We start from the raw sequence: 25,110 nt of genomic DNA, 5'->3' as shown, positions 1-25,110 counted from the left end.
CCCCATTAGCTGAGGACCATGAAGTCCGCTAGTCTTTCTGGGCTCCACACATGCGGACATAAACAACGTCACAGATTTGTAAAGACAAAATCAATGGATACAACCACATTCAATGAAACTAAAACCCTTCCAAGGATATGAGCATAGTGTCTGTGATACCCAATAGTCAGGGAAACATAATATTGTGTAATTCATCAATCGACCCTAATTAACTTTTTTCGTCGTGCATTTCTGCTTGTCCTGTATGTCTGTTTGTGTTACACACAAACAAAGACATGCACTCTATCGTCGAGTCACACACGCACACACCCACACACGCACACAGGACTGACCTCTGACATTGAAGGAGACAATGCTCTGGGTGATACCAAACAGATTGCTGGCCACGCAGTGGTACGCCCCGCGGTTGCTTGGCTGGGCGTTGGAAATTGTGATCACAGAACCGTCCCGGGAGACCTTGACGTTAGCTTAGGGGAAAAAGAAGCCGATTTTTTAGGACCATAGAGGACGTTCAACGAAAAACACAAGATTACCAAAAAAAACAGCAACTTCTTACTGACAGGTGTGCAAGTGAGGTGCTTTTAAACGTAGTTGTTGTTGTTGGTTTGAAATTGGTTCAGACTTTAATAGTTTCCGTTGGGGGAAGAGTCAAGCAACCGAAAAAACAAATTAAATGTCTTGCAGGATGAACATCTCAGTATGGCCGTTGGCGGTGCCCACCTGGCAGGGCTCTGTTGTTGGACATCTTCCACTCGAGGCGGACGGGCGTGGCTCCACTGTACACCCGGCACTTGAAGCTGGCCGCCTGGCCCAGACGCACCGAGGCGCTGTGGGGCTCGATGGAGATGATGGGCGTCTGCAGGCCTGCTGGGGGAGCCGCAGGTCAGGGGCAGAACACCTCGGGGGGACACCCTGACACAGGCTACGGCTAGAGGGACGGGCTATTAGGATTTATTATAATATGTTATAACAAAAATATTATTATAAAAATATCTATATATAATTACATAGTGTTTTTTGTAAATGTTGACCATTTATAATTTATTTTTGTTTGGGTATTTTAGGCTTGGGTTATGCTTATGAAGAACTGATGAGGGAGGGAAGGGGAGATGGGCTTTGGAAATAAGAATATGTTACGCAACCAATAATTGAAAACAATAAATTATAAATAGATGAATAAATAAAAAGAAAAATCGAACTGAAAACAACACTTCCCCTTACTGAACTGACAAAATGACGCACAAAAACCTCAGGGTTCCTGGACTACGAGGGAGAAAGACAGCAGCCTACGCTGGCAGCAGTGAAAGAACTCTCACAAGTCTTAGTGGAATCCTAGACGCATGGAATGAGGATGAGATCACAGAAAAGCGTTTTGGGAAAACAAGAACCTACAGCCCACTGAGGTCACACTGGGCAGCCATGGAAAGCAGGACTGGAAAAGCCATTCATTACACTCTCACTGTCCTACTATGGCCTCCTCCCACTCTGATGAGGTCACCTTCATGTCCCTCCTGATCCTCCTACTGATCTGAGCTACCGTCATCTACGATTGACTGGGGGAATAAGCCATGTCTGAGTCACACGCTAAAGGGGGTGGTATGGGCTAGTGTAGAAGAGATCAATCTTAAGGGTTCAGTTTTAGAATTGTTTTGGACGCTGAGTTGCTGGATTTATCAACCGCTCACGGGAGGAAGACGAGGTGACGGACACGGAGACCGCCGCCTGGTGGACGGGGGTCTCTTGGTTGCCCTGGTTACTGATCACCCGACAGATGTAGTCCCCGGAGTCGTCAGGAGTGGCCGACACGATGCGCAGCTGATTGCCAAGAACCTTCACACACGGAATGGGACATCAAATGAGATGTGCTAAAATGCAAATGACTGTGAAATACTATTTGAGATTATCGTGAAATATTGCACAATAAATGTACGATTATAATTTAAATATTTCCAGAACTATTTCATATTATAAACAAATATCACCTGCTGATCATCAAATAAAAAAGCGTTGAAAAGCCACATAATATCCCAAATCATATTTCATATTTCATATATCAGCAGTATAAAGGGAGTGAACTGTGTCCAGGGGGCCAACCTGGTGGTTGGCAGACAGGCGGCCTCTGGCCCGGGTCCATGTGACTCTGGGCAGGGGGCTCCCAGTGGTTAAGCAGTTGAGCACCAGGCTCTGGCCTTCCTGCACGTCAGCTATGGAGGGTTGGATGCTGACCGGCGCGGTCACATGGTCCGCTGGAGAGAAAACAGTGGTGTTCTTTGAGATTGAGATTCATTAAAACTACCAAAACTCAAAGAAAGACCTTCATGTCTGCAGTATAAGATGATTTAAACATCCTGAATGCAGGACATGAAGTAAAACAGACGCGACATGAACCACAATACCATCTAAGATAATATACATAAATGCAAATAGCAAACACAAATGGATACAAAACATGAAATACATGCCATAACACAGCACAACTATGCAATCCTGTGTTGAATGAATGCTCCCCCAACCACGCGTGATAATATAATGCATTGTTATCATAGTGTATCGGTTGGATGACAAGGACGCCAGCTCTGTGATGCCTTACCCTTGATCACAGTGACCTGGATGGAGGCCCTGCTTGAGCCAGCGCTGTTGCTTCCGACGCACATATAGTTCCCAGAGTCGGACGCCTTGGCGTTGGGAATGAGCAGTGTGCCGATGTCAGTGCGATCCATGCGGTTCTGAAGGGGGCACGAGAAGAAGTCATGACCGGTGCTGACACAGCAGCCTGTGGACTGATATCTTCTATTCCAGGGCTTAAGGCCTATTGGTGTTTGCAGACAATGCGACACACAGAGCAAATCACTTACCTGAGCTAAACAAATACGGCGTTGTGACAAAACACAGACGTACATAATTGACATTTTGACATTGATCGCTAGGGTATAGCAACACAGAAGCACTACTGGGGACTACCTTAGGAGACAGCACATGGAATACTAAGGCTCTAAATGTTGTGCAACATGTTTTTTTTCTCAGGATGATTGTGGTGCTTTTTATATGGATGTGTGTAGGCTACGCAATTAAGGCCGAGTTGACTATGAGACGGCGTCTTTGATTTTAGATTGTTAATCTGACCACTTGAGATGAACAAGGAGAGTTGAATTAGCAACGGAATTCTAGTAGTTATAAGGGAATTATTATTTGATTAAAATAACCATTTCAGCCAATTCAACACTGCCAAAATGATAGTTGTTAGGAATATACAGGGCGCAGACTGAAACGCAACCACCGGATGGTTGCCAAAGAATGAAGCATGACTTTGCAGCTTTGGAAGGATGTACACAAATCGCAATAAACCCATAGTTCTTACCTATTGACACAATGATTCTTCATAACTTGAAGAAATTCCCAATAACTCTAGCAAACAAGCAAAATATTCAAGGAGACAAACTCTTGGCAAACCTTTCCCCACTTTTACAGCCAGAAGGGGTATGAAACGAATGGAGGGGTACTACTGAGTAGGCCAGGGGTAGGGGTTCAGGGCAGGGTTTGGTGGAGTGTATTCCACGTAACAAAGCTTAGCTTAACGTCTGCCCCATCGCACCAATCTGAGCACCCGGGGTAGCGCTATCCCCTCTCTCCGGTGTGTTGTTCCAATCCCCCCCAGAGTGTTTATGCGTGGCCGCATGGCAGAGCCCAATCTCGCCCCCCGGTGGGAAAGGGGCCGACACAACCCTGGGGCTCCCCCCCCCCCCCCTCCCTCCCACAACGGCGTGCAGCAGACCCCACCGACTGGGGCGGGGGGGAAGCAGCAGGAATGGGGCTGGCACAGAGGCAAAGCAAGTCTGAAATACCTCCAGCACCTACTGTGTGCTTAGTCCCTTAGTTCATGTGCTCACACACAACGCGTGTGAGTGGACTTGACGGTGTGTTTAAGCCGCAAAATCTGCCGGGGAATGATGGTGCGATGGAGGATGATAACAACACAAGAGGGATCCATGGAACACAACATTCCGCGAGCGTGGTGCAAAAAACACGATCTCCCCATGCCAACATACACCAGAGGGACCGACCCGGGACGGGCTGGGTGTTGTTTTACAATGGACCCTAGTGCACTCTGGTCAGGGGTTACGTGTGGTGGTAGATGTTTGCTGGTTATTACCATGTGCGGTTACTAGGCAACATATTAAATCATGCGTTTAGTGGACAACATGGAGAGGAGTGGTCAGTGATAAAAAGGACAATGGGGTGGAGCTAAGACGGACAGGACGCACAGACAGTGGACAGATGGACAGACCTGCAGCTCTTCAATACGTCTCTGTAACAGATCGAGACTGTTGCTTTTAAACTGATGGAAACCGTGAGAGGGAATGGCCTGAGCGAACATCCCCATAACAACAAAACAGGGAGGGATAAAAGTAAATGGGGAGGAAACAAAGAAAAAAAGGGGAAAAAAAGGGTCACAAGACTGTAACAGTTGGAGAATCAACCTGCAACAAATGTGTATACATAATGTGGTGCTGGGCAATTTTACAATGTGACAGACATGGGCACACCAGAAGGTGAATCAATTAGTCTTAATTCAATTAGTTGAACTCAATCCATGCTCAAAAAGATTGGCCCGATTGTTATCCCCGAGACGGAGGTGAAGGGTCTCACCTGGGGCGGAACCTGACCCCCGTTCCTCAGCCAGGTGAGCTTGGGCGCGGGTGATCCGGAGGCCCGGCAGTACAGCCTCAGGGTCTCGCCCTCGTGGATCTCAGCACTGGGGGGGCTCACTTGAACCTGGGGCTGGCTGACCAGACCTGTGTTGACCTGAGAGTCTGTTTGGCCATGACCGCCAGTGTGGGAATGGCCGCCCGTGTTGCCATGACCACCGTTGTTGCCATGACCCCCGGTGTTGCCATGACCGCCGTTGTTGCCATGAACGCCGTTGTTGCCATGACCGCCGTTGTTGCCATGACCCCCGGTGTTGCCATGACCGCCGTTGTTGCCATGACCGCCGTTGTTGCCATGACCACCGTTGTTGCCATGACCACCTGTGTTGCCATGACCGCCTCCAATAATATGTCCGCCTGTGTTGGACTCTGCAAGGCAAACTCGTTTAATTTATTGATACATGAATAACCCCACAAGGGCATTCAATTGGAAGTTAGATGTGACGCTAAAAACACACACAAAAAACGTAGCGTACTTTGCACATAGAGGGTGACTCGCACGGTGTGCTCGCCGTGGGTGTTCAGGGCCTTGCAGATGTACTCCCCCTCGTCGGACTTCTGCACGGACGAAAAGGATAGGAGCCCCCCGTGCACCTTGGCTTGGGAACGCGGTCGGATTTCTGGCCAGACAACAACAACAACAACATCAACAATGACATCACCAAACCCTCTTCACAACCACGACAACATGACGATTGCAGCCTCCAACGCTAGTAGCTCAGTGTCGGTTACAGCACAGTCTGACTGGGGGGGGGGGGGGGGGGTCATGTTTCGGGTAAGTTCTGTGGTGGCAGAACTTACGGATCCACTCGACGGCCGGTGCGGGACTCCCGGCAGCGGCACAGCGGAACTCGGCCCGCTGTCCCGCCTGGACGCTCAGCACTGCGGGAGTGACCGTGGCCACGGGCTGCGACCCTTCCCCGGCTGATAGGAAGAGACAAGTGACAGTCAACCCCAGGGGAAAGGGAACACCCTCTCACGTACAAAGGGAGATACGGTGCAGAATTGAACTGCCCAGCTGGTGTGCGGAAAAAAAGACAATAAAAAAGAAAAGCACTGTAAGGTTGTTTTTTGTTTGCAAAATCTGGGTGGATTTGTTGTATGGAGCAAGCAGCAAGTGATCGTATGGAAAGAGGGATGTGGCTGTTTGACGATTGCCTTGGCCGACTGGACTGTGTGAGGGAGTGGAAGCCTGGGGCCTGTCTGCTGGGTTGGGCCCCCCTCAGACGAGACACCACTAATAAGAGGTGGCAGGCTGGAACTGGGCATGGCACTGGGCACTCTGTCTGGACCAGCAGGGATCACTGCAAAGGCGTCCGATCCAAGCCTGTATAATCCCGGGGCGTCACACTGAGGAAAGCCCTGGTTCATTTAGCAGGGAGGGTGTGTGTGTGGAGGGGACGACTCTTGCGGGAAAACTGAAGCTGAACTTCACTCCCTGGCTTTGCCGTTTGAATGCTGGGTGTGTGATGTTTCCATCACATTCTGAAGGTTTCTTGTCTGTTTTTACACTATAACGGACCATGGATTAAAATGAGCTAGCTAGCCAACTCTGGCCTAACTACTTTGTTGTGCACATTTCCTGTCTAATGAACTAATTAACTCAACTTAACTAAAGTATTAATGAGTGTCACTTAATAGGACATGGTCTAACTAGTACAATGATGAGTGTAAGTGATATACTGAAGCTGCTTTATCATTCTACTTGACCTTTTGAAATGTAATCTCTACCTATCAGGTCTCTCTTGCAAATAAGGTGATTAACCTTAATGAGACTTACTTATCTATATCAAAAGGGCAAATAAATAAACTTTTTTTCATACAAGTTATTCTTATTTATAAGAAATACTTATTGGTAAGTGCTGGAGTTCAACCAGTACGAGCTCATCAATAGAAGTATCCAATGTACATATAAGATAAGGAAAACAATTCTAAATTATGATTTCAATGATGAGGTGACTTTTATCCAAAGTGTCATTGAGGAGCTTTAAGGGGTTAGACATCAGATGCCTACTACAGGTAGACACTGGGCATCGAACCATGAACCTTTCGGCTGGGAGTTGAACACCCTAGCCACTATAATAGTTGGCTAGGGTGTTCAAAAAAAAGTCCTATCGAAGTCCTATAGGCTAACTGGTAGTCCTCATACACACAATTGGAGTAGCAGCTGCCTGGCCAGGGCCAGGCAATGTGTCAGCATGTGAATGAGGATGGGATGAGATGTGTTAGGCACAGTATGATGTTTGAAGCCTGGGTGGGAACGCTGCCCACAGTGTAGCATGGTTTCTGAGGGGAGAATGAGAAAGCAGATGGAAAAAAGGAAATATCCTCTACCTGACTGTTGAGTGTTACATTTGACAACTAAGCCGACGAGCATAATAATTGATTTGTTGCATTTTGTGAACAATTTTCGCAAGAAATGATCGTAATATTATTTTTATAATATTTTCAATCAGATGGTTATTGCGATGAATAAATTGGTTCTCGTGGATCATTGTGATTATGGATGGACTCAACATTCAGAAGGAGTAGAAAACAGGAATAAAGGTCAACTTTTCCAGCCGTGATGAACAAAAACAAGCAGGCGTTACTCAGGAATGCTCATGTACAACTAGATAGTGTTATGTGTGAAGTCATGACGAGAGGAAATATACACTACATCTTTATACCTTGACTTAGTCTAAAGATGTCTTCTTACCAGATTTACCACACAATGCACCGCATCGAAAGCCCTTCTGGCCATCGTATGTGCGTGTATGTGTTTGTATATATGTCTGCATGCAGTGTATGCTTGTAGGATTTACTGTACATGAGCACTACCAGGTTTACCATATATATATATATATATATATATATACATAAATATATATATATATATATATACACACTCTGCACACATGTATATACATACGGTATGTAATGTCTGTGCTGCAGCAGGTGGAATGCATGCATGGAAGGTGGAGGAGAAAAAGGAGGTGGAGGAGGAGGAGGCTCCTCCAGACCAGGAGTCCAGGACAGAGAGGAGGGGGAGACCATGACCGTGCACACTTACGCTGTCTATGTCCTTCAAACATTTCATAGGCTGTGTAAAACATCTGTGTCTGTGAGGGCTCTGGAGACACCAAGGGGGAGGGGGGGAGAGGGAGGGAGGGGGAGGTAGGGATGGAACATGTGAACTGACATGTCAGTTTGGTTATTCCTTGGGGGGTGGTTGGGGGGAGTAGCTGACCGGCTGTCCCCCGTTTCGAATGAATATTAAACTCTGCATCTGCAAGCAGCCAGATGTTTTTCTTTTTTTTTTGTGAGTTTTTTTAAGTAATGTTAACAATAGGGACCACAAACAACAAACAACAACACAAGGGAATGTAAATACACTTAGAGACACACAGAAACACTGGACACACCAACACATACACTGTACCCCATGCTTGTGTGATTGATTTGCACTCTACTCGCTCTGCTCCTGACCTTGAGGTCTCTAGAGAGGATCGTCGCATTAAGAGTAAGCCATCACCCGATCAAAAAGAGAGCTCACCTATCAAGATTAACAATAAGGATGTGGTCACCAGGTATTTGCAGTTTCATGGGTTCAACATTCAGCCTCAAGAGGTCTTGTGATTACATAAAATGTTGTGCTAAACTCCGAAACAAGTGTTGCAAACTAACAATAAGTCATATCAATGCCCAGTTTCAGATTTCATATTATGACCTGTCTGGTGGTAGCACTTCACTTACCTTCCACGCTGACAATTGACATTTATATACTGATATAAGGAAATATATATATATAATATATATATATAATATAAGGAAAGCTCATCAAGTGATGATGTCTGATAATAGCTTCAATATGAAAACACACATATTACCTGCTGATACCATGGATACAAATTTCCTTTAGGCATTTGTAGCCATACATACACACATACACACACACATACACGCACACACATGCAAACACACAGAATGCAGCATGGGTATAACAGTACAAGCAGAAGACATAAAGCCATGAAGCATAAAGCGTAGAAGCACACATTACACATGCAGGTTAGTAAGGCAATACCTTTGGACTTTCTTTGTACAGCTTGTGGTTATCCTCAAATATATCAATAAATAAAAAAGGATCTCAACATACAAACCCCGATTGAGTAATTTGCAAAATCTATTATTTCATCTATTGTTTTAATCAAATCATTTAGTTTGTTTGGTCGGTTGTTCTCTCACAAAAACATTTTCACAGTTAAGATAAATACAATACCTGGTGACATACGTACGTATATAACATCAATCGAATATAAAAAAAACAAAAAGAAAAACAGAAAATATAAAATCTTTACATTAGCACCGGTGCATACAGTAGTAATTGTAAATACATTTGAAACTGAATTGTGGTAACATTATCAGACCACAAGATACATAAAGTGGTTAAAAATGTGCTCTCTGTATGAATGTGTGAGATAAAAATCTCTGCTAAGATATACAAAATAAATTGTTGAAAACAACAATGCTAAAATTGCATGAGCTGGGGAATTTGATTCTTTACATAGTTTAATGTAAATTACCATTCAAAGATTTCATTCCATCAATAATTATGAGCATAACTGAAATAGTGTATCCAAATGGCGATTCTAATTATTTTTAAAAGATCATCACATCATTTGCGGTAAAAATTCTTATTATTTGCAGAGATCTTTTTAATTGACCGTTAACTAAGTAGGCATACAATCTACACATTTATGATTTATGAAAAGAAAAAAGATCTCCTTTAGCATTTCATGTACAACAACAACAAAGAAACAGGGCTATCTTACCCTGTCTAGCTGTTATCTGACAGTACTGTAGTCTAGAGGCAGTTATACAATAGCATTGTAACAGTACAGACTCAACGCCTATACGTGTTAAAAGTAAAACTGTCGTTCAACCTACGACATGATGGCTGATATAGCGCGGCATTGTTTATGAGTATTCTTCAGTATGGCCAGGAGAGTGAGGGAATACTAGATGTGGCAGCACATGAGTATTATTGAGACAGTTGGTCGCTAAACGGACGTCCTTGAATGCCTGTTTCAGTGTGGCTGGGGGTCCTCTGTGTGGGTGGTGGGGGCTTAGGCTGGTGACACGAAGTGAGGGTTCTACCCAGGGTCCCCAGGGTGACACAGTAGAGGAAGGAAACCCTGATAACCCAGCTAACATGCTAGCGACCAGTAAGCTACACCAGTACTACAAGAAGCACCAAAACCACCACCAATCATTTCACCTCACCATGAAAAGGACTACCGTAAAAACATTAAAACCACCCATGAAGAAGAATGTGAGATGGCTAGCCAGTGTCTGACTATTAAATTATTTGATTAAACCAACACTTAAATTGACCACCATTATAATTGATCCCATATGGAAATGCAAAAAAGAACTTCAAGGTATTAATTTAATAAGACCCACAAGCTGTATTTGGTTTTACATAGAAAAAGCAGCACCAAGTAGCGACTACAATTTGTTATAATAAAAGCAACAGCAAACAACACAGAAAACAAGCAACAAACACAGGACAGATACAACCAGAGGGACAAAGCAGCAGAGTGGTTATAAACCAGGGGCAAACACACACTCAAACACACACACACACACACACGCACGCACACGCACACGCACACACACACACACACGCACACACACACACACTCCATGTTACCCCATAGCCGAGTAGTCACAGCACACTGGAAGAAATATGCAGCCACAAAACAGTTGCATGCACCATTCCAAGATGGACCAAAGAAAGGGGGTTGAGGCAGGGGGGGGGAGGTTGTGTTTTGGAGGGGGTGGGGGTCGGATTCCGCGGTGACGAGCCAGAGCAGGGCGGAGGGCAGGGCTCGGAGGGGGGGTGGGTTGCGTGTTGGGGGGGTTGCGTGGGGGAGCGGGCGACTGCGGATGACTTGTCCTAGGATCACAAACCTAGCACGAAGAGGGCGGCGTTGCCCTCGTCCATGGCGTACATGTTGGAGCCCGTGCAGATGTAGACGCCGGCGTCCTCAGGCCGCACGTTCTGGATGGTCAGGATGCCGTTGAAGTCCATGGCCCGGTTGGACAGCTTGCCGTTGCCCTGCCGCGTCCACACCAGCGTGTAGGCCGGAGACTGAGGGGGGGGAGAACAAGGAGTTCAGGGTTAACAGGCACGCTACAGAGGGCCGGGCTGAGTGTTAGCAGTGTGCTGTCTGTCTGGACTTTGGTGCCAGTGTGTGATTGCGCCACATCCTGGGGCAAAAGAAAATGTGCCTCTGTAACAGACAGACAGACGGACGGACGGACGGACAGACGGACGGAGAGACAGACGGACAGACGTGACAGATAGATAGATGTATAGACAGTAAAACATACAAACAGACCGAAAGAAAGTAAAACAGAAATACAGAGAAATAGATAAATAGATAAAGAGACAGACAGACAGGCAGGCAGGCAGTTAGGCTGACAGACAGACAGACAGACAGACAGACAGACAGACAGATAGTTTGTGAATTAATTATTAATTCACATTAAGACACACATATATATTGTGCGTATACAAACAGTTGAAAGGCATGTTTTTTGCCATTAGGTTTCATGTACTTTATTTGGATGTTTTGTTTTAGATGGGCAGACAGACAGACAGACAGACGGGCCGACAGACACCTTGCTCTTGGCGGTGCAGATGAAGCTGACGGTGGCTCCTGGTCTGATGTTCTGGGTCTGGGGCTCCTCCACAGTCACCTCGATGAGCTTGGACGACACCGCTGGAGAAGACGAGCGACCGGAGTCATTTCACCACTACTGGGGTCACTTCAATGGAGGCTAAATACTCAACTGCTTAACACTGCTAAATAATATAGAATCAACTGCTCACCAATTTAGTTGGCTTGGGAAGGCAGGCGCTCAAATTGATTTGTTGAACGTAACATTAAGGGGAAGGGACCTTGTATCCGAGAAGGCGGCGGAACAAATTTGAAACAGGTAGGTCTAACCTTACACCAGAGGCTTAGAACCACATGAATGCTTGAAAACAACAGTATATTACAAAGCTGCCATCTCACTGAGGTCAGAGATCGAGCATGTCTATATGGAGCTCATGGAAACATCTGGATACATTTAGTGACCGTCGGTCCTGGTGAACCACCACCGTGGGTCCTAGTGAACCTCTGGGGGGAACTGGGGTTGTTTGTGGTCGCCATGGTGACATAGACGAGGTACCTTTGACCACGATCTCGGCCCGACTCCTGTTGGTGCTGCGCAGGTCTCTGCAGGTGCAGATGTAGACGCCAGCATCGTTGGGCTGCACGCTGCTGAAGTGCAGCTCCTCTCCTGTGAGCACACACACACACACACACACACATTCAGAGATGTGTGTTTGGTGTTAATATGTTTGTCAAATGCATCTTCAATCCATTGGATGGTATATTCATTATGTAACGTATAATAATGTACCGAAAGTATGTACAATTACTTATACTGTAATGACATATATTACCATATACACCATCTACCATGTATTAACCCATGTCTCTTTAGCAACCCTAATACGAGTCCAATAGTCCAACAAAACTCCAACAAACGGTAACAAAGAATGCTAAACGCATTCCTACCGTTTCTGCCTCTTTCGGCGCTGGTGGAGATGGGCCGCCCGTCCTCCCTGGACCAGAATATGTAGTGGGGTGGGGCTCCGCTCACCTGGCACCTCAGGGTCACTGAGCCGCCCTGGGAGGTGAGCACCCGCTCTGGGTAGACCTTCACCACCAGGGAGGCTGCGTCTGTGGAGGACCGGGCGGTACACACACAAGGAGAAGGTGAAGGAATGGAGGGATTTAGGACAGAATGTTGCCCTTGCTCAGATGGAACGTTTATTTGTATTTTTTATGGTTTTGATTTAGGATTAATATTGTAATGTTATATGCATACATACGTATCTTAATTGTTATATTATATCCTGTAGGCTGGAAGTCGTTCTATTTCTGCAGCTATTGCATGTATTCGAGAGCAAACTTTGCATACAATTCTTCAGACTCTGATTCTTAGTACATTTAATGTTGTACCTGTCATTCATGCAGGAAAATTAACATCTGTGTATCAGTATCTGTATTTCTACCTCAGAACAGTGGTACCTTGTGTCCACAACAGTCCAGACTTACCATCGAAAGGACGACACTTCACTCTCTCTTGTGGGTTGCCAACGTAGCCCGGAGCACAGCTGGTGAAGGGGAACCAAACAGTGTAGATGAAATGAGTTAAAGCTCACAGGTGTAATGTACACTGATATAGGGTGTCAGAAAGCTAGTTAACATGCAGGTTCAAGCTATATTTCTATGCCTGTGCAAATCTGGTAGAAAATATTTTCCGGTAGATTGGGCAGCATTATCATCGATGCTACTAAGTGAATGATTATGTAGAATAGAGATATATTTGGTCACAACGAATTATCTTTATATGAAAGTATATGGTTACATGGATAGGGGATAAGATCTAGCCTTACATGCATGTGAATCTCCCTGTTTTTCATGGATTAAACTACATTATGGTCTCATTTTGGGGTAAGTAAAACAATATAATAAAAGAACAATCATCATCAATACATTCAAGTGTTTGTGTGTTTTTGTCTATGTGCGCGCGCATGTGTGCGTGCGTGCGTGCGTGCGTGCGAGTGTGTGGCTCACCGTTCACAGTACTGGCCTGTATAACCAGGCTGACAGGCAGTGCACTGGTAGCCTCCGTTACCAAGACTCTCACAGGTGGGGGAGAACCTGTCAGACAAAACACATTTGATGCGAGCACACATGGGATCATCCCCCTCCTTATACTGATGTACTTTTGTGTTTATCTTTTTACACTTTTAAATCCAATAAAATAAAAAAATGCTTTCATTTTTAGTAAATAAGCCAGAATCAAATTCCATTCTTGCATGTTGCGCCCACAGCAGAAGGAGGGGGGATAGTGCAACCAAAATAGAAACCTAATCGTATTGATTTAATGGTGTGAATGACGCTGGGCTGTAAGGAAGCAACTCTGCCCCGGCACGCCTGCATGCTACAGACCGGCCGGGATCCAGGGTGTGGTCAGGATGGGAGGTTGGTGGGGAGGGTGTGGGTCCAGGACTTACTGGTTGTCGGGGTCCGTGTTGGGGCAGGCGCAGGGCTGGCAGTCCTCGGGGGTCCCGACGGTGGGGTCGCCGTAGAAACCGGTGGCACACTGCTCACAGAGCTCGCCCTGGGTGTTGTGCAGGCAGCTCTGCACCAAAGCAAGACCAAAACACTCCGTCACTGACTGAGGCTGCCTGTCGCTGTCTTAGGGAGTACCACGTGTGTCTGAGCCAGAAGACAACACATATAATAACGCACACTGGTATCTCATTCATGATAATAAGTGAATCTGTATACATTTACATGTTTGACTTAATTCACTTACATTTATTTGGATCTATAATAATTGCAGTGATTTTTTTGGTCACCAAAATATTAATCATATCTTTTTTATGCATCAACATTAAGAACGTTTTTGTTCTTGCTCCCATATAAGTCTACAGGAAGTTGCTTTCCCCCCCACGTAGAGGTGAACTTTCAATGGAGGCCTGGCGCCTCTATGTCATGGATTCTTCAGAAGAAGCCGTACCGTGCAGATGCCAGTCTCCGGGTGGCAGGAGTCGGAGTGGCCATTGCATTCACAAAGCTCACAGTGGCCCAGGTACAGACCTCCCCCCGTACGGCTGTATCCGACAGCACAGTCCTAGGACAGACAGTGAAATCTCATGTCAAAGTTCTGTAGTGGGTAGTGGCAGGGGTGAACAACGACAGTTTACAAAGTAAATGCCCCCCCATGTTTATGTGACTTTCTGAACCAAACATTGCGCCTTAGAAAGGTATAGTTAATAATAATACATTATCATAAGGGATACTAATAGTGATAATAGTGATCCTTACAACAATCACTAGGTTTTAATGTAGACACAAAAACGATTCCAGTACTGCTGCCTATCAATCTGAATCCTTAAAAAGGTTGACCCAATAACTAATGGCATTTGATACTGCAAAGGACTTTTACTTTTCAAGCAGCCAGCTTAAAAAAAACAAGCACCCTGGGCGGGGTGTTACCTGGCAGGAGAGTCCCTGGTAGCCGGACGGGCAGCGGCACTGCTCCACCTCCAATGCCTGGGCCAGGCCGCTGTAGTTGGGCACCGCCACCTCCATGCTGACCTCGGAGATGCTGGAGGAGCGCATCTCGCTGGAGTAGGACGCGCGGATCAGGATGTCGTCCAGATCGGCCAGCACCATCATCAGGTGCTCCCGGGTGGCCGGCATGCCGTCCGGACGCTGCCAGTTCTCCTGCGAAACCCCAGAGGGTAACATTGCAGATTATATTCGGATACTAGGACCTGTTTGCTTTAGCTTTTTGATAAATCTTAAATGCATTGCATTTCTAAAATGCATTTTTTTACTTTGCCTTTATTTTCTTTTCCGTATTTATTTTCTTACTTCATTTTATTTTATGTTTGCTTTTAATTTCTGCTAATTCTTAAAGACATTGCACTTTCTACAATGCATTTCTTTATTATTTCATTTTATTTTATGACGATGTTTCTATGTGAAGCACTTTGAGTCTGCTGTGTGTATGAAAAGTGCTGTATAAATAAAGTTGCCTTTCCTTGCCTAGGTAAGACTATGTCCAGGCTGCCTATGACCTATTCAATGTTGTGAAATCATGCATATTGTTCAAAGACATATACATACGCTATATTTGGATATCAATCAACCTCAACCACAACACCTGGACATGCACCGAAAATGTACTGTATATGAGTTTAACATAATATATATCTCTCTGGATTCGCAGCCTTGTCGCACAGTGACATAGTATGTAAACATGTACTGTATATACATGTTTATATGGTATATAAACACACACACAGATCCGGACAAATTTGTCCCAGATCTTGTAGTAATAAAGGCCTCATTGTCAGTCCCTATTTGGTGTAATGTATGATTACCATCATATCGTATCATTTAATTATACAGCACATGAGATAGGAATCAAAATGCGTTACAGCTGGAACAACAGAGACACAGATACAGCTCCTTTGTGACGCAAGAACCTGCCTGTGTCCTCGCCCAGGAACCGTGCCCACGCACATTCTCTCTCTGTGTGATGTGCGACCCCCACCCACCTCTCTGAAGACAATCTCAAAGCGCTTGGACTCGCGGGCTCCCTGCTGCCTCCTCTGCCAGGACTGGCGGGCCACCAGGGTGATGTCGTTGCCCTAGGGTATCGCCGAGACAAAACGTCAGCGAAAAGTGTTTTTCATGGGTTGGATTCAGTGGTAACGGCGGCGACCAAAGGGGTCGCGGCGAGAGACTTGGCTTACGATGATCTGAACGTCTGCGTCGTCCAGGTGTGTTCCCCTGGAGCTGGCCACGTAGGAGATGGTGTACCTCAGCTTGGCACCGTAGGAGACCACCTGAACCCAAAACACACAGATGTAGGAGGCTCGCTCGCTATGGGAATGTTTTCACTATTTCTTTACGAAATGCACACTTTAGATGCAACACACTTCTTATCAGGACTTTTCACATAGAACTACGATATAAACATGGATCAAAGAAAGTTCAACCACAGAAGTACTATGTGATCAGTGCTGATAATCTAAACTTGTTAAGTTATTTTTAGGTGATGCTCACCACTTCAAATAATCCTGTATATAATTTATCATATTAATTATGTAACAAACTTCATGTGACTTCACTATCGACATTAACAGCAAACCACAGAACCTACCATGTGACGGTATGTACTATGAGTTATGATCACACGTTTCTGAATCAAGCAGTATGACGATGGATTATATATCATCACTGACATCCGGAGTGTCAACTGCCATCAGGTCACCACTGCAGTGCACCACCATTGAACCAGAGCCAGAATCTGAGTGCATGTGAGGACTTTGTGACGTTGAACTGAAGGTCACGGGGAGTGCAATAGAAACCATGTTGTGATTCCCAGGGCAGGTTAACCAGAGGTTAATCAGGCCTGGGCTGGTGGAGGAAGTGGAGACGGGGGAGGAGAAGGAGGATGAGGGGACAGAGGAGGAGGACAAAGAGGAGGAGGAGGAGGAGGAGGAGGAGGAGACCCCTTGGTTGTTACGGTTACCTTGTCCCCTGTGAAGTGGGCCGGGAGCAGCCAGTAGAGCGGCTCTTCCTGGCGGGAGCTGAACCCTTTGAAGACCAGAGCGTACTGAGACGACCACAGAGGAGGAGGGAGAGTATAAAAGCAACAGAGATAAGCAGAGAGGGGGAGAGAGAGAGAGACTAAGGCACAAGCACCAGATGACAGAGCAAAGCAGAGCAAGCAGGCTTTAGCAGTGGAGTAGACCCCCATCCAGGGGGGAGGGGCCCTTGAGGCAGAACAGCGTGGAGTATTTATGTTAACACGCACATGGTAAGTACACACTTGGTCTGCTAGTTATGAGGGAGTCACAGCATGCGCTGCCTGTCGCACGAGTAAAAACAGCGACTTCCCCTCGCCAATGATGAGAAAATTACATGTTTGACTGTGTTCACGCCAAGCTGCTGTGTTTTAGTCCCGCCGACGGCGTGATTACATGCTATTATAAAACCCACGTAAACTCTCTCACTGACGCTTACAGCGGGATGACCTTAACAGAACACACGCTTCTTGCCTAACCTAGGAACACACCACCCCCTGGCCAACATGCAGCAACGCTAAGAAACACAACAGCAGCGAGCAAGTTTTCCATTTCTGTGATCAACTCAGTCAACTCAGTCGAAGATCCAGAGTGAGCGGGCGACGCCCCGGTGAGCAACAGCTTAAACATTGACAGACATGCACAAAGGCTCTGTTGTCGATCATTAACTCTAAAGCCGTTTTATCTGGGCAAGCGCTTCTACTCGGCCCGAGGGCAGGTACTGCCCCAACAGTACAACCTCGGTGAACCCACGGCCGGCGAATGCCATGTGAGTCACAGGCAGAAACCATTCCATCTCGGCTTCGTCTAACCTTGCCGTCCGCTCCGGGCTCACCGGCGGAGGCGTTGCTCAACGCGTGCCTCGGGGGACTCTAACGACGGGGGGGGGGGGGGGGGGGGAGACAGGGCGAAACACATCGGCATCAACCAACCACCAACCAGCGAGCAGAATCATCCACGCGCACCACGAACGCTCTCCGAAGCTCTCTAAAGTCTCTAGAGCCGACCGCACTGCCGGTGGTGTACCTGCTGCAGCGGGGCCGGGGGGCCCGGGGAGGAGGGGCCCGGTGGGGGCGGGGCCAGGGAGGGGTTCCCCGAGGAGGAGGAGGAGGAGGAGGGCTCAGATGGGGGGGAGGAGGGGGGGATCAGGTTGTGCAACGACCATCTCTTTTTGGAGGAGGAGGAGGAGGAGGAGGAGGAGGAGGAGGAGGAGGAGGAGTAACTTGGGAACCGAGGGGTGGAGGAGGAGGAAGAAGAGGCAGAGAACCGGGAGGAGGAGGAAGAGGAGAGGGGTGGAGGGAAGAGAGGCGGGCCTTGTCCGTTGGAGTGGTTAGCGAGGAGCGCCCACACATCGTCATCCAGCCATCTGCTGGAGCCCTACGGAGGTTGAAGGAGGGGGGGGGGGGGGGGGGGTGTACCGAAGATGCGGGACAGAGAGAGAGGTCAGGCTGGAGGATGGACGGAGGGGTCGTAGGTCGGAGGTGTAGACGGTACAGCTACACACAAAGGATTCCACCAAGCCATCCACACTACATCCACGAGCGTGTGTGTGTGTGTGTGTGTGTGTGTGTGTGTGTGTGTGTGTGTGTGTGTGTGTGTGTGTGTGTGTGTGTGTGTGTGTGTGTGTGTGTGTGCTGTGACATGCTCTTCAAACCGAGACTACCGCCGTACACAAGCACAGACCTCAAAGTGTTCCCAGATGGAGGGGGGCGGGGGGGGCGTTCAGACTGCAGACACACACATCACCACGGAGGAAGGCCTGCAAGAGACCTAATCACAACCATCGCGCCCGCCACCAAGTTTGGAAACACACAGGCCTTCACATGCCTAACCACCCCTTGTTTTTAAATCACACACATGCAGCTATACGGACACACACACACACACTCACACACACAGACACAGACAAAAGGCCGGGGGGGGACTTCCAGTGGAATGAGGTCATTTCCTCCCGTTTCTACGGATATGAGATGCAGAGGCAGTGTGCACGGTGCAGGAAGAGACTTCCTTCGACATGCTAGACACACTAGTTCCCTGTGTGGTCTGACGGTGGTGTGAGTGGTTCCCATGGAAACAAGCTGATGCTTGTGGAGGTGTCACCAGTTGTTAAGGAATTTAGCAACCAGTGCTTACTAGCAAAACACTATCAAGGGATTTTAACAGCGCAGCTCCACAATGCAATTCCAAGGTTCATATCACGGCACTCCCATGCTCAAAGAAAATCATTGTCATATTCCGTCTGGTTGTTTGACAATCAAAACGCAGGCGACCACTGATCGGCATTACCTGCTCGGCGCGTTTAGTGCGTGCCAAGAGTGAGCGCTTCTAGAGAGCGGCCGAGCGAATCCCAAAAGAAAGAAAGAAAGAAACAAGGAATAAATCACCCTCATCGATCAACAAATCCGATCTTCCGACTCGATGCTCAACCTGACTTTGTAATCCAGACTAATAATAACACTCCTTTGAACTTGTTTTGCAGAAAAACATATTAAAAAAAGCATTAGAAGAAGAAGGCAGTTTGCGCAGCGTTGCTTGGAAAAGGAAAGATTTGGCGGGCTGTTATAAAATGCAAGAAAAGTGTGAGGAGGAGTGTGAGGAACGCCCCACATCGGGGAATCCTAGAGAATCCCGGCTGCTCCTCGGGGAAAGTCCTTTAAAAGCAGCTCCATGTTGTTGCTCAACGTCTCCGTTGTCCATCAGTCATCAGTCCCTACTGCTACACGGCTACTAACCTTGTCCCCCTGGTAGGCTCCGGGCAGCTGCCAGTAGTGGGGCTCCTGGTTCAGGTAGTCAAAGTTGCTGTAGGAGAGCTGGGTGCCGTCGGTGGACACCTCCACGGAGAAGCCAGAGGTGATGCGGTTGGTTCGCTGGCGGTTCACCAGGGCGTAGTCCTGGAAGTTTCCTGGAGTGAAGACGGAGGAGACCTGGCCACGCAGACACAGCACACACAAACTCAGCTCTGGGGGATCAGACATGCAGAATGCTGTATACTAGTAATAATAATATGTTTATATTATAGCGAAGAAGTTCAGCAACACAAATAAAAATAATAATGAATAATATATACAGAGGGCCTATGCATTGTTGGAAGAGGAGAAGCACGAAAAATAGTAGTAAGAATACAGGAGGCTGTTGTAGCATATTGGGACCATTTGGTCCGGACGTTGTCCGTTTAATAAATTATTGTCCGATTATTTGTTTCCTTGTTTTGAATTTGTTGAACGATTTGTTGGGGTTTTGGGTTGTAAGTGAGGAGAAGTGGTGAAAGTGGTGTTTGCTCTCCCCAGCTGCTAAAAAGTGTTGTGAGATCCGAAGGCCTTACCAGGTCTCTGTAGTAGGTGGAGCTGGAACACATCTGAGTCACTCCCATACAGAAGCAAGACAGGCAGCCATCTTTGTTGTCCGGGCTGAGGTGGAAGGTTCCAGACTTGCACTTGGCGCAAGACGAGCCCTCGACGTTCATCTGAAGACCATCGACCATTGCATCAACTTTGTGATAAACAGATTTTTTCTTTTTGTTTTGCTTTGACATTGATGAAGGAATGAGTTTTTGGAAAATGACACATACATAAGCTTACACCATTTCATTATGTCACTTTGTCTGTTACAGTTAGAGTTATCGCATTTTCAGACAATGACTTACTTTCGGAAAAAATACCCTGGATGGATTGCCTTTCTAGGCCAGATATTCTTAATGGAGTCATTAGCTGCAGTAGAAAAGTGACAAATTTGAATATTGGATGCTTACCTTACAGTTACAAGCTCCTCCATTGCAGCCAACAGTACCTCTTTGGTCACAGTTATAGCAGTTACCTAAGAGAGGCCAGCCACGTAGAACATCATTATTCTGGAACAACTCCTCAGGACAAGTTTGTTTATACAGCCTAGTTGGAAATAAAAGTATGATTTCAAAGGGACTCACAGGCCCATATTTGACAGCATCCCATAACACTAAACCCCTTAAAAGGGGATGGAATCTACCAAAAGACTAAGTGGGAAAAAGGAAGAGACCTTGAGCGAGAAGATTAAGTGGATTTCTAACATGTTAAAATCCAAACGATTAGATTTATCCATCTGCCCTCGGCATGTCACGCTGGTTGTGCCTTAGCTTTAGTGTTTTTGGTTGCCAAGTACCAAGTAATTTGAGGGAAGACTGCTGATCCTGACAACATATTAATCAAGTCGTGTTTTCGGAGGAACGTACGCACCATTGCCCTCAACGCACGTCTGTCCAAGCTGCGGGTTGCCAGTGTAACCAGCAGCACATCTGAAAAAAAAGAAAAAAGGCCAAAAGACGTCAAGACATGAAAATCAATATTTCCACCCACGAGAGGATGCAGGCTTTTCTAACACAAAGACAAAGAGACAGGAAACGGGGGAAAGTCTGCTCGGAGAGAGATACGTGTGATGTGCTTCGGCCTGAAGACGCCTCTTAACCCCGGACCATCAATCACCAATCAAGCAGCGACGCAGACTCCAATCTCAAGTGGTTTTATTATAGCCTGGAGGAAAGTGAGCTAATGTTTATGTGTTCAAAATTATCACAAGTAGATCGCAATTCTATCTTTATTTTTACAATGAATCCCCACTTCAAAACTGGACAATGGGCAGCCAGCGGTCGGGATAACATACACAAACAATGACTCGAGAGTTCCCCCAAAAAATTTAACTAAAGCAGAAGATGAACGTTGGTCCAATCTCTCAAGCCAGAACACAATAACAATAACACCAAACTCCAAATGCTTTTTTGAAGGGTTCTCCCAATACTCCACTGTGGCATATCAGGGCAGATTGAGATCATCGCGTCCAAGACACAGCAGAGAAGCACCAGCCAAGCTACAGCGACAATGCGCAGAAGAGAAGACATGAAAACCCCCCGGGGTGACATATTAAGACCGTCTTAATATCGCGGAGCAAGGTGCGCCGTGCCCCTAGCAAAGCCTCTGGCCTCTGGTCTTACCTCCCCTGTCCTCTGGCAGGTCCACAGGTCAACAGCCAACAGACCGCTCCTAGGAGACGTGAACGCTACAAACGGGCTTCAGAGAAACGCAACACGGCTGCACAGCTTTTCATATAGAAGATCAACCTCTTTATCCTTTTTGCTAAGCCTTTTATGATCCGTGTTACAGTGAGGGAGCAATGGTACTACATACAGTACATACACAATACTGACAAAACTAACTAAATGAGGAGTTACTAGTGTATATTCAGGGCATATCTATGAATACAAATGGCTTGTTGTATGAAGGCCGTTTCACACCAGAGCTCAGCACCCAAACATGATACGCATCTGCTTTGGCCGTTCACTCCGATTTCAATCAATGAGCGCCTCCACACTGTGGGCGGAGCTTAACCTATCACCCCAGTGGAGAGTGTTTTTCCGGCACACACTCAAATGTCGTTGGCGTCGAGTCCGCGTGGGATTTAATATGTATTCAGTGTGAAGGGGTGCAAGATGTGTTCTGCTTCTGCTTTGTGCGTTAGGCTAGGTAAGAAGCTTTACAGGTAGGATATCAAGCTCAAAGACAATCTATGCTGTGGTCTTGCTTATTTCTGAAACCAAGTTTCCTCAACATCATAACAACAACTCCCGGAGATCCTGTCAACCTAAAGTAGGTCCCCTAGAAGAGCCTTACATCTCCTAGTTTGACAAACTTTGAGGAATTGTATGAATCCGCATTAATTCGCATTAACATAATGCTAATCTTTCCAAGCGTTATACAACTTGGCGATGTGATTCTGTTCTAGGGAAATAGCTGTATCGTTTGATAGGACAATATATTATGCAAAAATAAATGGGGTCAGTTGAAATGCGTCTGGAAATGATTAAGAACTAGACAAACTTGAGGTAGTTTAGCCATGTGGACCATTTTTTTTTAAAAATTAAAGGTACTTCTGATCAGCTGTATCTTCATAGCAGGATTTGGTGCAATTGTTTTGGTCATTTCTTTTACATAAAAGTATGTCGCTTAAAAGTATTTCATAACATAGTTCCTATAAAATATAAAATATAAACATATGAAATAAAGTAAATGGCATGCCTTCATGAAGTTTAATCAGTCATAATCTTACGTTAATAATCAACAGATATATACATACATTAAAGTTCCACAAAGTGAGAACCTTTAATCATCTGGGATGATTCTGATAGGAATGGCCAGCCTTCCTAAAACAACATGGAGAGAGCCATCTTGGATTGTCTTTCCTTTTCTAGACCTCTTGTTTTCTTGTAAGAGCTGGAGAAGGTCCAAGACACCCAAATTAGAATCTGTGTTCTTTTGGCGCTGCTTCTTTTTAACTGGTGCAGATTTGGGCTTCCGTCTCGTGGTTGTCTTTGTTGTCTTGGTTAGCTTAGAAGCTGTTGTCTTAGGAGGCTTAATCGTGGTTGTGACCCTCGCCTTCCTGGAGACTGACCTGACTCGGTGCAACGTTTCCTTCTTGTGGTCTGCTTTTTTTTCCTGCACGGTTTTGGTCTTCGGCTTAGGCATTGCCTTCTGGACGACTTTCTGTGCCCTCTTTACATGAGGTGAGTCCGATCTAAAAGACTTCTCTTTCCCAGCGTTTCTCCCACTTTGCGGTGCTCCTTTTTTACTATCCAACTTACTTTGCTCAGCTACTTGTGTTTTTTTCGGTGGTTGCTTGGCTTTATGAGCCGGCGGTTCCAGTTGGAATTTTACTGTGGCTTGTCTTTCTTTTGCTTTGTTTATCACTTGAGGTCGTTGTGTTGTTGTTGTTTTTGGGAGGGCAGATCCTTTGCTAGTTGCTCCCTTTTTCACAGGCATTGCTCTAGCCTGTGTCTTCTGCTCCGAACTTTCCCTTGACTTACCCGGTGAGACCTTCGACTTGGCGGGGGGCTTGATAACGACGTGGCTTCTGGTGACCTTGGTCGACTTTTTGACAGGAAGGCGTATGGACCTGGTCGTGGTGGTCAGCCTCTGCCTCTGATCCGGCGCGGCGGTGGAGGTGGGTCTGCGAACCGTCACGCGGGGAGGGGGTATACTCTGAGCCGAGGTGGCTGCACGCATCAGCGGCCTTCCCGTCACCGTCACCGCGACCGAGTCCCACTCCGGCGACACGGGGCTGCCGAACGGGACGAGGGGCCCGCTGTGCAGGACGGGCTCTGCCCTCCGCTCCTGGTGTCTGTGGCGCTTCATCTTGTTCATCTCCTGGGCCAGATCGGTGAACCCGTCGATGAGGATCTCCAGCCGGCTCTCCAGCCGGCTCAGGCGGGACTCCATGTCCCCGTAGCTCCTCTCCAGCACCCCCACCTGCCCCTGCCTCTCGGGCACGTCAATCACCAATTGGGCACTCCTGGGCGCCAACAGCCCCTCCAGCTGCGTACTGAGGCGGCCCTGCTGCTCTGTCATCAGGCGGATGCTGTCCTTCATGTCCAGCGTGTTGCTCTCCAGCATGCTCAGCCGGTGGTTGAAGGTGTTGAGGTGCAGGCGCAGCAGCTGCTGGAAGCTGGCCTGCCTCTCCTCGGGGCTGACCGTGACGCGGGGCGGCAGTCTGGGGGGCAACCGGCGGCGGGTGACGGGGACGACGGCCGCGGGGTCCGTGGCGAGGACCCGGGGGGCCGAGGGCTCTGTGACAACGGCGCGGGTGGTGCGGTAGCTTGGCGCAGACTTGGTGGGCGCCGGGTTTCGGGTGGGCGTCGGGCGGGCCGTCCCCGTGCTCCGGGGCCCCAGCGTGGTGGCCAGCTTGCGGGGGTCTTCCCCGTCGTCATCGTCGTCGCCGTCCCCGCTGCTCCCGCTGCCGTAGGGCGTGAAGTCCAGGTCCAGGCTGAAATTGAACACGGCCTCCGCGTTGCAGCCCAAGGGGAGGAACCCCTCGAGCTGGCCCTGCTGGAAGGGGTCGCAAGTGTCCGTGGGCCCCGCCGCCGTGCGTCTTTGGCGGGGATGGAGGGAGACAGGATCAGTTTCAAAATGGTGAGTTGCTCTTTGTTTCGAGGGACAAAAGGAGCAGCAAGGATCCCCGGACAAGCCTTCCATCTTCATAAATGTCACTTTGTCTGCATTTATGCCGCAGAGACCCAGGTTAAAAACCATGTCTGTGCGTACACACTCACACACACACACACACACACACACACACACACACACACACACTCACATCCACAGAACCCATAAGCCAGCCGATTCCAGATACAGACTATCAACCAGCCAAGCGTACAAGCTGAAGCGCAGAGCA

General features: G+C 47.3%; 1 protein-coding gene across 7 annotated transcripts in view; it reads right to left on the bottom strand.

Annotated features, from left to right (window-relative positions):
• hspg2 (heparan sulfate proteoglycan 2) overlaps positions 1–25,110 on the bottom strand; it is a 94,460-nt gene that overhangs the window by 20,164 nt on the left and 49,186 nt on the right. For 6 of the 7 annotated variants that reach the window (XM_079741634.1, XM_079741638.1, XM_079741639.1 and 3 more), the window contains 24 exons: positions 21,129–21,187; positions 20,669–20,733; positions 20,243–20,383; positions 19,653–19,844; positions 16,084–16,176; positions 15,886–15,978; positions 14,816–15,046; positions 14,337–14,450; positions 13,828–13,955; positions 13,385–13,471; positions 12,863–12,921; positions 12,320–12,484; positions 11,928–12,038; positions 11,373–11,473; positions 10,659–10,839; positions 7,759–7,818; positions 5,508–5,630; positions 5,183–5,326; positions 4,648–5,075; positions 2,591–2,726; positions 2,095–2,246; positions 1,686–1,830; positions 721–864; positions 333–467 (listed from right to left, as the gene is read on the bottom strand). In XM_079741634.1, the coding sequence (XP_079597760.1) occupies positions 333–467; positions 721–864; positions 1,686–1,830; positions 2,095–2,246; positions 2,591–2,726; positions 4,648–5,075; positions 5,183–5,326; positions 5,508–5,630; positions 7,759–7,818; positions 10,659–10,839; positions 11,373–11,473; positions 11,928–12,038; positions 12,320–12,484; positions 12,863–12,921; positions 13,385–13,471; positions 13,828–13,955; positions 14,337–14,450; positions 14,816–15,046; positions 15,886–15,978; positions 16,084–16,176; positions 19,653–19,844; positions 20,243–20,383; positions 20,669–20,733; positions 21,129–21,187 (3,287 nt within the window). The remainder of the gene's footprint in view (positions 1–332; positions 468–720; positions 865–1,685; positions 1,831–2,094; positions 2,247–2,590; positions 2,727–4,647; positions 5,076–5,182; positions 5,327–5,507; positions 5,631–7,758; positions 7,819–10,658; positions 10,840–11,372; positions 11,474–11,927; positions 12,039–12,319; positions 12,485–12,862; positions 12,922–13,384; positions 13,472–13,827; positions 13,956–14,336; positions 14,451–14,815; positions 15,047–15,885; positions 15,979–16,083; positions 16,177–19,652; positions 19,845–20,242; positions 20,384–20,668; positions 20,734–21,128; positions 21,188–25,110) is intronic. The other variant, XM_079741640.1, reaches the window with a different exon arrangement.

This window comes from Pollachius pollachius (assembly GCF_949987615.1).
Source record: "Pollachius pollachius genome assembly, chromosome: 8".
In the NCBI taxonomy this organism is placed as follows: domain Eukaryota; kingdom Metazoa; phylum Chordata; class Actinopteri; order Gadiformes; family Gadidae; genus Pollachius; species Pollachius pollachius.
This window is presented reverse-complemented; position numbering and strand designations above follow the sequence as displayed.